The sequence below is a fragment of the Staurois parvus genome, unplaced genomic scaffold (assembly GCF_062004578.1).
Source record: "Staurois parvus isolate SC_StPar_1 unplaced genomic scaffold, SC_StPar_1.0 ptg000025l, whole genome shotgun sequence".
Taxonomy (NCBI): domain Eukaryota; kingdom Metazoa; phylum Chordata; class Amphibia; order Anura; family Ranidae; genus Staurois; species Staurois parvus.
Window position 1 is genome coordinate 19,887,959 of NW_028317821.1, and position 12,700 is coordinate 19,900,658.

Sequence of the window (12,700 nt, forward strand, 5' to 3'; positions counted from 1 at the left end):
TAAAATAAAAATGACTCTGATTAAAAAAGCTGCGAATGGGGGCCCCAACAGCTACCAAGCCATGGCTATTGTTGTTACAGTATATATTTGTGAACAAGGGGGATGCAAGACAATGGGGCTGATTTACTAAAAATAGTGTGCAAAATGTAGTGCATCTGTGCATGGTAGCCAATCAGCTTTTAACATCAGCTTGTTCAATTAAGCTTTGACAAAAAAAAACTGGAAGCTCGTTGGTTTCTATGCAGAGCTGCACCAGTTTTTTGCACACTCCAGTTTTATTAAATCTTCCCAATGTAGCTCACCACTGCAATCTGCACAAAAAACTACAGTTAAGTACAGATCAATATTCTCACCCTAGGGAGATTATCAGCTTTCTCTATCGTCTCTTTAAAAGTTCCAACATCCACTGACAATGTGACTATTCTGAGTCCCTCCCCCCTTTTATTTTAGCAAGGGAACTGGTCTATAATATTCACCCCATTATTGGCTCTTTTAAGCCTTCATACAGTGGTTCAATGGCTATGCAGTGCGCTCAAGTTTAAGAAAAAGTTAATCCCTGCAAAACTGTACATACATTTGCAGGTGCATTAATCTGAATTTGGTGGATCTACCATAAAACCATGGCTTCCCTACACATTACTTCCAAAACTAAAAACAACTGTTGAGTTATCACATTAGTCAGTTACAGGGGTTAGATAAAAAAATGAAAATTGAAACTCTACATGATTTGCAGGTGTGAAAGTGACAACATGTTTCACGCTGAAAGTGCAAGTGATATAATATTCTTTTGCTTCCGCTGTGTGATGAGACACCTAACAGGTGGGAGGTCTCACTTTCATCATTATTTCCGTGTGCTGCTAGTAATATGGAGTCATGTCAGAGTTTACTGAACATCAAAGATGGCAAATTGATGATGCCCGCTTAACTGGTGCTCGGTGACTGAAGCTGACATTTTTTTAGCCATGTTGTGAGGTACAGTATCAAAGGTTAAGCACAGTTGACAGGGTAAACTAACCAAAAGAGACAAGAGGACATTGCACAGGATTGTGACCTGGAATAAAAAAACAACTGCTGCAAAAGTGACTGCAGAGTTTAATCTTAGTTTTCATGGGACTTGCACACCTACAAATCATATAGTGTTTCCATTTTCTTGTCTAACCTCTGTACTTTAGCTTGTTACTACAGTTCTTTGGTGCAACTTTGTGGGAACAGTTTTGGGATGGCCCTTCATGTTCAACATGATTGCACACCAGTGCTCAAAGCAAGGTCCATAAAGACATAGATGAGCGAGTTTGAAGTGGAGAAACTTGACTGGCCTGCACAGAGTCCTGACCTCAACCCGAAAGAATACCTTTGGGATAAATTAGAGAAGAGACTGCGAGACAGGCCTTCTCGTCCAACATCAGTGCCTGACCCCACAAATGCTCTTCTGGAAGAATGGTCAAACATTCCCATAGACACACTCCTAAACCTTGCGGACAGCCTTCCCAGAAGAGTTGAAGTGGTGATAGCTGCAAAGGGTGGGCCAGCTCAATATTGAACCCTGCAGACTAAGACCGGGATGCCATTAATGTTCATGTGCATGTAAAGGCAGTTGTCCCAATACTTTTAGCAGTATTAGTGTATGTATAGTGCTTTGCTTGCTTTGAGGCCCCAAAGCAAACAAAACTGTATGCATGTCAATAAAAGAAAACAAAATAGCTAAAAGGGGTCAGAAGGAAAAAGTAGGTGATGTGACCAGACAAAGTCCGGCAACTGGCCTCTCCAGCATTTGGGAGTGTTCTTGGCAGTGTTAGGCGAAGAGAACACTTTGTGGAACACTACAGACTCCACAAACTGACACAATATGGCATAAGGTGCATCTACTCTGTGCTGTAAATATGACCTTTAAGTGCCAAGTAAAGTTGCGAACATGAAGTCTTTTTTTGAGGAAATAAACAACACACACCAGAGTAAAGTTTTAGTGTTGTGTGTGAATGAATAATAAACCCATATTCAAACATGTCAACTCTCTCACCCTATTCATGCTGCTAAAGTAGTAAATTAAATATAATTCCACATGTTATCACAAACAATTCCTGCTATGTACGAAGGTTGCTTTAATTCAGATAGTAAGTATTTCAAAATTCTATGTATTGTCACTATATATGTTCTAATGCAACTGTATACAGGAGCTCCCATCTGCACACTTGTTTCATACAGAAATGATGAAAATGAAAATATTGTAAACAAATTAATTACATAAAAAGGTAGAGCTGCTAGCACCATACAACAGAATTTGTTCTGTAAGCAACTGCAAATGTAAAAATCTAAAGGGAAATTACTGCATAAACGACCATTTCAGAGTAAGAACACTTTAGGGTAATCATTACCTGTCACATTCTGAGAGCCATGAAAAACTCTCAGGCTAGTAGTTTTATGATTAAATATACTTGGTTGGTTGTGTAGCATAGGACAACAAAAACACAGCACAAAAACAAAAGTATTCATGCTGCCTACGGGAAAAGTTTTATTATTTTCTACAGTTGGTTCCAACTTTAGTAAGTGGTGGGAGCTAAATCCAATGGTAGTTGTCAGGGCACCAGAGAGAACACACACATCTTTAGATTATCTTTCTTTAAATGTTTCTGATTACAAACACACTTCTGTCTACAGGGAAGAAGTGTTATGACCTGTGTTACTGCCTTTTTCATTTATCTTTTTTTAAGAGAAGTGATAATAAATGTCTCCCAAGTTTTTAGCGGACATCACCAAGCACTTTAATGCTACTGACTACCAGTCAACTTTGGAGCTATTGTTCTAGAACAGGGGTCTTCAAGTTTTCTAAAACCAAAAGGGCCAGTACGGGGGAAGGGGGGGCAAACTGTGACTTGTGAGAGTAGAAACTACCACATAATCACTGGTAGTAGACAATGTCTCAGGCTTGGTGGTCAGTGGGGTTGAGAAGATTAGATAGCGTGTGTGGTCAGTAAGAGGATGAATTGCCTATTATTGGCATTAGTGGAAGAGTCCTTCCCCATTATTGGTATCAGTAGAAGGAATAGTACACACTCATTTATATCAAGGAGCTATGCTCCATCATTTGTGTCAGTGGAAGGAATAGTACACTCTGTTTGTGTCAGTGGAAGGACCGGTACCTTATCATTGGTGTCAGTTGGAGGAATAGTGCCCTAAGGGATGGATAAAAGCAAGCAAAGGATCACATCCAGTTGCAGTTTGGAGACCACTTTTGTAGAATAATGGTTAGGATGTACTATGAATCTACTCACAAAACACAGATCATTCAGTTAAAATTAAAACTACAGTGTTTTCCTCAAAAATAGGGACAATACTCCCTACTACCAAACTGACAACTTTGCATCATACCAGTATCTTTGCATAATCACCTTGAAATTAAATACTAATGAAAAAAACTCACTTGGGTCCCCTTTTATTAGTGATGACCTGTTGAACAATCACGCATAATCCTCTGTATTATTAGAGATGTAGGGAGGATTTACTAAAGCTGGGGCACTCAGAATCTGGTGCAGCCAATCAGCTTCTAACTTCAGCTTCTTCAATTAAGCTTTGACAAAAAAAAACTGGAATTTGATTGTTATTTATGCAGCACTGCACCAGATTTTGTTTCTTCTAGTTTTAGTAAATAACATACGCGAATATCAATTTTGAAGGCAGAGAGAACACTGTAGATAAGCATATTACCTTGTCAAGAACCTTCTGCCCTTGTTCTACTGCTTCCATAGGCTCCTGATCTTCACCAGTCACAATCTTCCTCTGGATATGCGCATTCTGTTCCCTTAATGCAACAATCTGTAAAAACAAACAAGGACATAGATATTACTAAAAAAAAATCTGTACACAAAAATCATACGTTAGAGACTGACTGCCTTCAGGGTATGCTGATTAGTTGTAATTTTCTTAGTTACTAGGAGCAGAAGCATACTGTCACAGTAGGTCATACTGTAAGTACAGAACATACTCAAGTTTTTAGTGTTATGCCTCAACATAATGAACACTGTCAAAAGAAATGGATCTAATTATGCAAGCTGTAATGAAGACACAGGTATAACCTTTGTATAGAACAAATCTTACAACATACAGTGCATATACTAAAAAGATATATTTTATCTCCTGCATTTAGCAAAAGGAAAAAAAACTATACACTCCCAGTTTCTGGTAATACAATAATACCCTCTGGTGTTAAAGACTAACAGAATTTAACAACTAGCACGTGTGACCAAAAATATAAAAAAAATTATAAAACTATATAGTACAAAGTATAATTAATAGTGACACAAATATATTAGTGCAGCGGTTCTCAACCTGTGGGTCACGACCCCTTTGGGGGTCGAACGACCCTTTCACAGGGGTCGCCTAAGACCATTGGAAAACACATATTTCCGATTTGGTTTTAGGAACCGAGACACTGCTCCTCTATCCGTCTCCAGGCGGGTCCGCCCACATGCGGATACGCCCACATACAAGTAAGAGAACAGTCAGCAGTGATGACACCTGACCTCTCTGCCCCAGCCTATCATCTCCCACAACATCCGCCACGCCCATTGTCTGCACTGCTCACCCAATCATCACTGAGCGGCGACATCATCCCCAGCTCTAAATGCGGGGCAGGGCTTGTCAGGATTGAGCTTGAACAACCAGACGAGGTGATGTGTCAATGGGAAGCGCCAGTGAAAAAGTTTTGACGTCCTCAGATTGGGCGTGGCCTCTGTCAAGGAGCCGACTAGCTGGGGGCTGGGTGGAGGAGGAGGGGGAGAGCGGATCCATGATGGTGGAGGTGAGAGCGGGCCGTGTGTGAAGAGAGCTGGCTGCTCTGTGTGGTGGGGATGGGGGAGGTGTGACACCTTGTATGGCGGGAATGAGAAGAGCTGCTGTAGTTATGAAGTAGCAACGAAAATAATTTTATGGTTGGGGGTTCCCACAACATGAGGAACTGTATTAAAGGGTCGCAGCATTAGAAAGGTTGAGAACCACTGTATTAGTGCAATATATACAGTCAGAAATGTAGTGAACCCAGTGTAAATACTCTATCAGCAAGTAATTGTCCACTATATAAAATAGAATGTTTGTTTTCCTTAACAGACAATCTAATAGTATTTCCATCTCTATATTTCCTGGATAAGTAAAAGGCTTACCAGATAATTATGACCCCTATATAAAAAGAGTCATAAAACACTTTCTAGAGAAAGTCGAATGAAGAAATGCATTGAGGGGAAGTGATGTTACACGCACCTGGAAGTGCGATTTTAAAGGAGATTTGTCTGTTTTTATCTACGTATGTAAGTACAATTTTACAATAAATATGTTTAAATGGGTTATACTATGGCGATGTGTGTCTCTGAATGGTGGAGGAAATAGGGGGCAGGAGCAGGGGCGGACTGACAATGCATGGGACCCCCAGGCAATAGGGGATCATGGGGCCCCTGTATCCTTGCCCAAACTCAAAAAAGCCTATGAAAAAGGTACCAGGGGCATCTCATGGGGCCCCCTACTGACCCTGGGCCCTCGGGCAGTGCCCGAGTTTAGATATGGTCAGTCCGCCCTTGGGCAGGAGTTACTCTGGCATGGATCCTGGTCTGTGGACAAGTGTAAGGGTGTAAGGGTGATTGGGCCTGGAGAGTGGAGTTGAGCGTTATATAGGGGCTTAGGGGTGGTTATAGGATGATTGGTATATGAGTATAATACTTCATGAATTGATATTTTGGATATTAAGACATAATACACCATGAGCCTGTTTATGTTTTAATGCCAGCTTTGAGTGGATGGGTGGAGGTTATTGAGATCCTTTATGTATGAGGAATGCCCCAGGGAAGAGGGGAATGAATTGGACATGTTGCTAAATTTATGTGAAGTGTGCACCTTTGACTTGCTGATAATCAGTGGGTCATAAATAGTGAGTTGAGAGTTGTTAAGTTGCTTTAATTGTTGTTTTTGTGAGTAGATCATTATATGTAACTTATAAAAAGTTTTTTTGTTACATACTACACTATGAAGTTGTTTATGTCATGATATCAATGCTACACTGAGTGGAAGTGGATGAGTGCAGTTGGAGCACGTTCTGTTGATCTGTCTATGCCCTTATCCATGCTTGGTGGAAAGGCGGAGACCCTGGATATCCTGCCACATATAAAATTGTATGGAAAGAATTGTATGACTCACTTTTATATAAGGGGTCATAACTATCCAGCATTTTACCTATCCTGGAAATATTGAGCATGGAGGTAGAAACACTGTCATATTGCTAAGGATTACAAACTTTATATTTTATTAGATGAACAATTAATGACTGATATGTACACTGGATTCACTATATTACTGATTGCATATCTTGCTTACTACAATATTTGTGTCAATTTTATTTATACATTGCACTATATAGTTTTGTAATTTGTTTATATTTTTGGTCTCAAGCACTGGTTGTTAAAGTGGATCTCCATCTCACCCCCTCCCACCACCAAAAAAAAAGTCAGTAGCTACAAGTACTGTAGCTGTTGACTTTTAATAAAAGTACACTTACCTGTCCAGGGATCCAGCACTGTCCTCACCTGAATCGGTTATTTGCCGGTCTTTGGTTCCCCGTTTCTGGCATGTTTACTTTGGGAAGCTGGTTTTGACACCTTGTGGCTTCACAGCTGGCTTCCAACTGTGCATGCCCGAGCTGCACTGCGCTTTGTGAATGGTCCTGCAGCCTCCTAGAACCTGTCATGGGTCCCAGAAGGCTGCTTGGATTGCCTAAGGGGAGAGGGTACCTGCCAAAACTAGGTACTAGCCCCACCCCCCAAAAAAAATGTGTAAGAGGAGGTGGAAAAATGTAACTTCCCTTTTGGGTGAAGTTCCGTTTTTAAATTCTACAATTCATACATACTGTGCAGTAAAGTATGACTCAACATGGGTGCAGCTATAAGACAAACACCCAACTAGGTAAATAAAGTCTAACATATTAAAATTAATGTGCAAAGATTACACTACTACAACATAGTCATCACCAGGGGCGGACTGACAACTCATGGGGCCCTCGGGCAATAGGGGATTATGGGGCCCCTGTGTCCTTGCCCAAACTCAAAAAAGCCTATGAAAAAGGTACCAGGGGCATCTCATGGGGCCCCCTACTGGCCCCCCAGGCCCTCAGGCAGTGCCCGAGTTTCCAAATGGTCAGTCCAACCCTGGTCATCACATGTAGCTTTCAGTTTAAGTTAATCTATGAGACAGATCAGTACAACAATATAGAAAGTATATGTTTCTAGTCGGTCTCTTACAGAGTACAATTTGTTCAAAATGGCTACACCAAGAAAATACAATTATCTATGGTGTCCTGGCACAAAGAAATACCATTTGCTTCAGATGTGTACAGCTTCTGCAAAGCTTTCAGTTTGATTCACACCACTTGCTACATGCACTTGAGTCGATGTGCTTTGACATGCTTTTTAACACGTTATGTTTATGTGCATTTTATTTTAACAGCATCCAAAATTGTCACTAAACCCACATCTTAAAAAAATATTAATACATGCTGTATTACATGCTGTTCATACTCAGTCACTATAGGACTCATTTTCTGTATTCTGCAAAAAAACCTGGTTGATCCTGCTGTTCTTTATCTCCCCCTTTTTCATTATGTCCCAAATACGGCAGGGGATTTTCCAAAGCAGTGCTGGCAACTACTGCACATGCTCAGTTTTCTGTGAGTTTCTACTCTGAGCATTCCACTAAACAGCTAAACACAATGGGGGTGGGATACTATGTCTTGATTGATGGAGTCTTCACCTGCATGTTATTCTAAGACACAGGCTGGAGTGGTGTGACACAGCCTGTGACTGAGAGAAATCCACCCACACCATGTAATTTCCAAAAAAAATAATAAAGATTTAATTTCAAATATATATATATATATATATATATATATATATATATATATATATATGTTTTTGTATAACAATTTAAAACAGTTTATTGATAGTAATTATTTATTTTTCCATATATCCCAAAGGCTGTTTTTTTTAAACTTGTGACCAGCAGCAGAGGACTTGAAGCTCCTCCTGCTGATGTTTCCCTGCAGACAAGCTGGAAAAGAGCTGGGTCATGTAACAGCTGTGTATTGATTAGGAAAAAGGTACTTAGCTTTTCTTTTAATTAAAATAGTTACAGTGCCATCATCAATATATAGAAAGAGAAGGGACACTGTAAAATAAACAGTATATGTTTAGTATCACTTTAGGGACCTAGAATAGCATTAAACCCCAGTAATGTTTAGTTTAACACATTGAACACCATAATATAAACATTCCCCAGTAAACTATTTGGTAAAATTCCTAACCCATAACTTGCAGTTTACAACGTTCAATGTTGCTGACTCATGCTCTCTCAATACTGCTTCCCCAAACCCCTAAGTAAGTAGCTCAATGAGCTGTTGAAAGTGCATTGGAACAGTGTCCCCATGCCGATGTGGACAAGGACCTCTTCACCACAACCCTGGCCTGGTGGTTGTGGCGGTATGCGGGCAGGGAAGCTCATTAGCATCAGGGTACCCCTTTAAATAAGGTGGCACCCTATTGCTGCCACCCCCTTGTGAATGAGTAAGTGGTACTTGTACCCCTACCCATTCACTAAAGGGTTACATTTAGTAAAAAATAAAGATGCCAGACGTTTGAAAAATTCCTTTATTGAACAAAAAACAAAACAACAGTTTTTGACAAGTCCTTCATTTAAAAAAAAGCCAAAAGAATGGTTCCATCGTCAATTATGACATCCAGCGTTGTCACGATGACGCAGACTTGCCAGAATAAAAAAGAAACCCAATGCTCGCCGACCCATCTGCACCCGACGAGCACTACCAGCAATCTGACATTTGTCAGTCAGATGTAAACAATTGGGTGGAGCTAGTGGTGATGTCAATGCTAGCATGTACAGAAGTAGAAAGTTATAATCATTTGATAATGACACGTTTGCTTTAAAGCTGAACTCCACACAGTCATACAGGCTCCTATACTATATAATAAAATTGTTTACTCTGATTTCACTGCACACCAGGGGCGGACTGACCATTTGGAAACTCGGGCACTGCCCGAGGGCCCGGGGTCAGTAGGGGGCCCCATGAGATGCCCCTGGTACCTTTTTCATAGGCTTTTTTGAGTTTGGGCAAGGACACAGGGGCCCCATGATTTCCTATTGCCCGGGGGCCCCATGAGTTGTCAGTCCGCCCCTGCTGCATACTGTGAGTTTCTCATGGTGTTCAATAGAAACTGCAGCACGTGAGACAAAGCCTGCCTTGCTGTAGAATACCCATTGTCATTTAGCCCATTTTCCCAAGCTTACTCTCCCTGGCCTGCCTCTTTCATTCTTTGGACTTCAGTCCTTTTAATTATGGAGGCTCAGCATAATATGTGGACATCCCTAGGATAGTCTGCATGCAAATGCAGCCAGCCTAGCAATGCCTTCAGCTGTCAGGGCATTTTATATTTGCATAACTTTTCTCAAGAGTCAGTCCTCTGCTTGCATTCAGAGCTGGGGGCTTTTGAGAGAAGTACTAAACAAAGGTGATGGGAAGCTATGTCCAGCACCCTGCTGGTCCCTTTGACAAGCCATGATCTGTCTGCATTGTATAGAGTAGCACAGAGTCTCTGTGATGACATGACTGAATATAAATTACAGTATATAATAAAAACAAAAAGGTATTATCTAAAAGTTTCATTAGCATGTGGATGACAGGAGGAAGTAGGAACCAAGGACGACAAAATATAAGCAGATTAAACTATAGCCTCAAGCATGATGTGCCAGTTTACAGGCAAGTCCATTATTCACAGAAGTCAAAAGCATTAAGGAATCACTTATAATACAAGTATGCTAACATCTGTGCAATGTTTTTCTACTGTAATTACATTAATTAAGGATGAAGTAAAATTGTGGTTATCTACCAGTACAAATGACATAAAAGACTATTGGCAAACCCAATAAAACACAACAACTGAAATCAGTTGCAAATACAATTTAGATCAGTTTAAACAACTGCATTTTTAATGTAGTTTCATCAAATCATGGCAATGTATTGTACAGTTCAAATGGATGGTGTACAGTAATGAAATCTCTTCTATAGTTAATTTGTTATCAGCCTTTCAAAAGGAATTTGCCTTGGCAGCTTGCTGTGATTTCAACTACATTTGGCCAGTGGACCAAGAAACACTATCACACCTCATGGCTAAAAATCCCTTTAACAAGATTCTAAAACACATTTGGATTTTTATTCTACAAATTTGATCTAGATTTCATCACAAAATTGCTAGTTAGTGATAGGAAATAAGAAGCTTTGAAAGTGGGGTGTGAGTAAGATAAGAAACTATTGAAAAACACAAAGCTATGTAAAATCAATGAAAAGAGAATCAAGGAGAGAACCATGCACAGCACAGGGACGATAGAGATCACCAAAATTTGTAGGTGCATTTATTATTTAAATAAAATTATTCATACAAGACTCTGGGGGGTCAATTAACTAAGCAATAAATACAACATTAGTTTTTGCATTAAAGTGGTTCTAAAGGCAGAAGTTTTTTTTTTACCTTATACTATGCATAAAGGTAAAAAACCTTCTGCAAACAGGTCCTGCTCAGTCTCACTAAATACTTACCTGAGCCCAATCTTGATCCAGTTCCTGCAGACCTATCAGAACTACTTTCTTTGCAATTATCCTTATAAATGGGGACTATACAGGTGCTTGGTCTTATCTTCCCTTCTGTCCATCTGGGCAATTATTTGGTGATATAAGCCTTGGATTGTTTAAAGCGAGTGGGGTTGCCTTTGAGTCCATGATTTTCCTATTCATCTTTTAGGGGAGTTGATGTGATTGTTAGCAGGAAGGTAAGCATTGGTGGGTGGCAGCTTCCTTTCCCTCTTTTGGCTCATTTGGACCCTCTTGGAGATAAGAGAGTGGATGTTTGCTTTGTTACACACTCCTTTGAATAAAAATACACCTGTGTAATTATATGCAATAATCTGTAAATCTCCTGAAGAAGCCAAGAAATTGGCAAAACATGTCAAGTGGGAGTTGTTGCACTGTGAATTTTGGGCCACATGGAATGCCTTGGTTTTAAACTTTTACAACTACAAATGTGATGTAGTCTTTTCATGTGATATATTGTAACAAATAAAACTTTGACTGATTTTATTATAACACTGAATGTTTAACATTCTTTTTAAACACCTTAAAAATCCCTGTTTCTCTGCATATTGGTTGATCCAGCGATGTGCAGAAGAGAGGAGGCTCTCTCAGGTCTCTTTCTCCTTATTGGCTCTGACCTTACTTATTGGTCAGTGGCTCCTGCTGCTGTCAATCACAGCCAGTGAGTAAGGAGTGAAGGGGGGGGGGGGGTGCCGAGCCTCGCTATGTGTGTCTTATGGATACAAAAATAAAAACTTTACCTTAGAATAACTTTAAAATAGCTTATATGGTATTTATAACAAAATGAGTCAATAAAAAAGAAAAAAAAACATGCATTATTTAATGAATGTGTTAAATACTTGTTTTGTGGTAATTAGTGCTGACATTTAGTGTTTTATGTTTTTAATCACAATTTTTCTTCAGTGGACTAGAGGGGGATTGTGAATGAACACACACAGAAATATTGTGGAACTATGATCACATTCTAGTGTGCCTTCATTTACAGAACTATCCCCCTCTAGTGCAAAGTTACAAAGTATTTACATTCCTGAGCTAAGAGCATATTATTACCACACTGATAGATTGTTTTCTTATAACGTACTGGCCATCACAGAATTCCCCTTGTAAATTCTTTAACCACTTACCCTCCAAAACATTTACCCCCCTTCCTGACCAGGCCATTTTTTAAAAATAAAATGTTGTCATAAATGTATGCCAAAATGTATTCAGCTACATGTTTTTGCTAAAACAAAAAAAAAAATAAGTGTATATTAATTGGCTTACATGAAAGTTATAGCATCTACAAATGGCAGTATATATACTGGAATTTTTATTTATTTTTTTATATTAATAATAATAATAATAATACTAATAATGCGGGGGCATTCTGACACTGGGTGGCAACTGACTAACTGCCAATGACATCCCCAGTGACACTAATACAGTGATCTGTGCTAATAAAAAGCACTGACACTGTACTAATGACACTGGGCAGGAAGGGGTTAACACCTTGGGTGATTAAAGGGTTAACTGTGTGTTAGGGAGTGATTTTATTGTGTACTGTGTTGTGTTTTACTAAGCAGACCTGCTGCTTTCTATCTCTCTGCTGTGCAGAGAGATAGAAAGCAGTACGTCCATGCTGACAAGAGAGATCTGAGTTGTTTACACACAGATCTCTCCCCTCTCAGGTTCGCCGATGATCACCAGGTCCTGGACGAAAATTGCCAGGCGGGACCCGGTGATTGACATCCTCAGGAGCCCATAGCAGCTTCCCCTACCCGGAAATGCAAAATCATGTATACTGTATTTACTTGATTTTGCACAGCGAAGCCGCCCTGTAGCAGTACATCTGCAATGGGTCAGTGGGCAAGATCAATCACCTATACCATGCAAATTTGATGAACTGATTTTTCTATTATCTCTTATTAGTGCATGAAATATTTCTAAAAACATGTAAATATAGCATGGAATAACTATTGTTGTCAGTGATATGGCCCCTGAATGTGAATCTCAGGAAACATGGCAATTCTACCA

General features: G+C 39.7%; 1 protein-coding gene across 11 annotated transcripts in view; it reads right to left on the reverse strand.

Annotated features, from left to right (window-relative positions):
- Positions 1–12,700, reverse strand: part of PPFIA2 (PPFI scaffold protein A2) — a 455,338-nt gene that overhangs the window by 157,069 nt on the left and 285,569 nt on the right. For all 11 annotated transcript variants that reach the window (XM_089652248.1, XM_089652279.1, XM_089652271.1 and 8 more), the window contains one exon: positions 3,703–3,810. In XM_089652248.1, the coding sequence (XP_089508374.1) occupies positions 3,703–3,810 (108 nt within the window). The remainder of the gene's footprint in view (positions 1–3,702; positions 3,811–12,700) is intronic.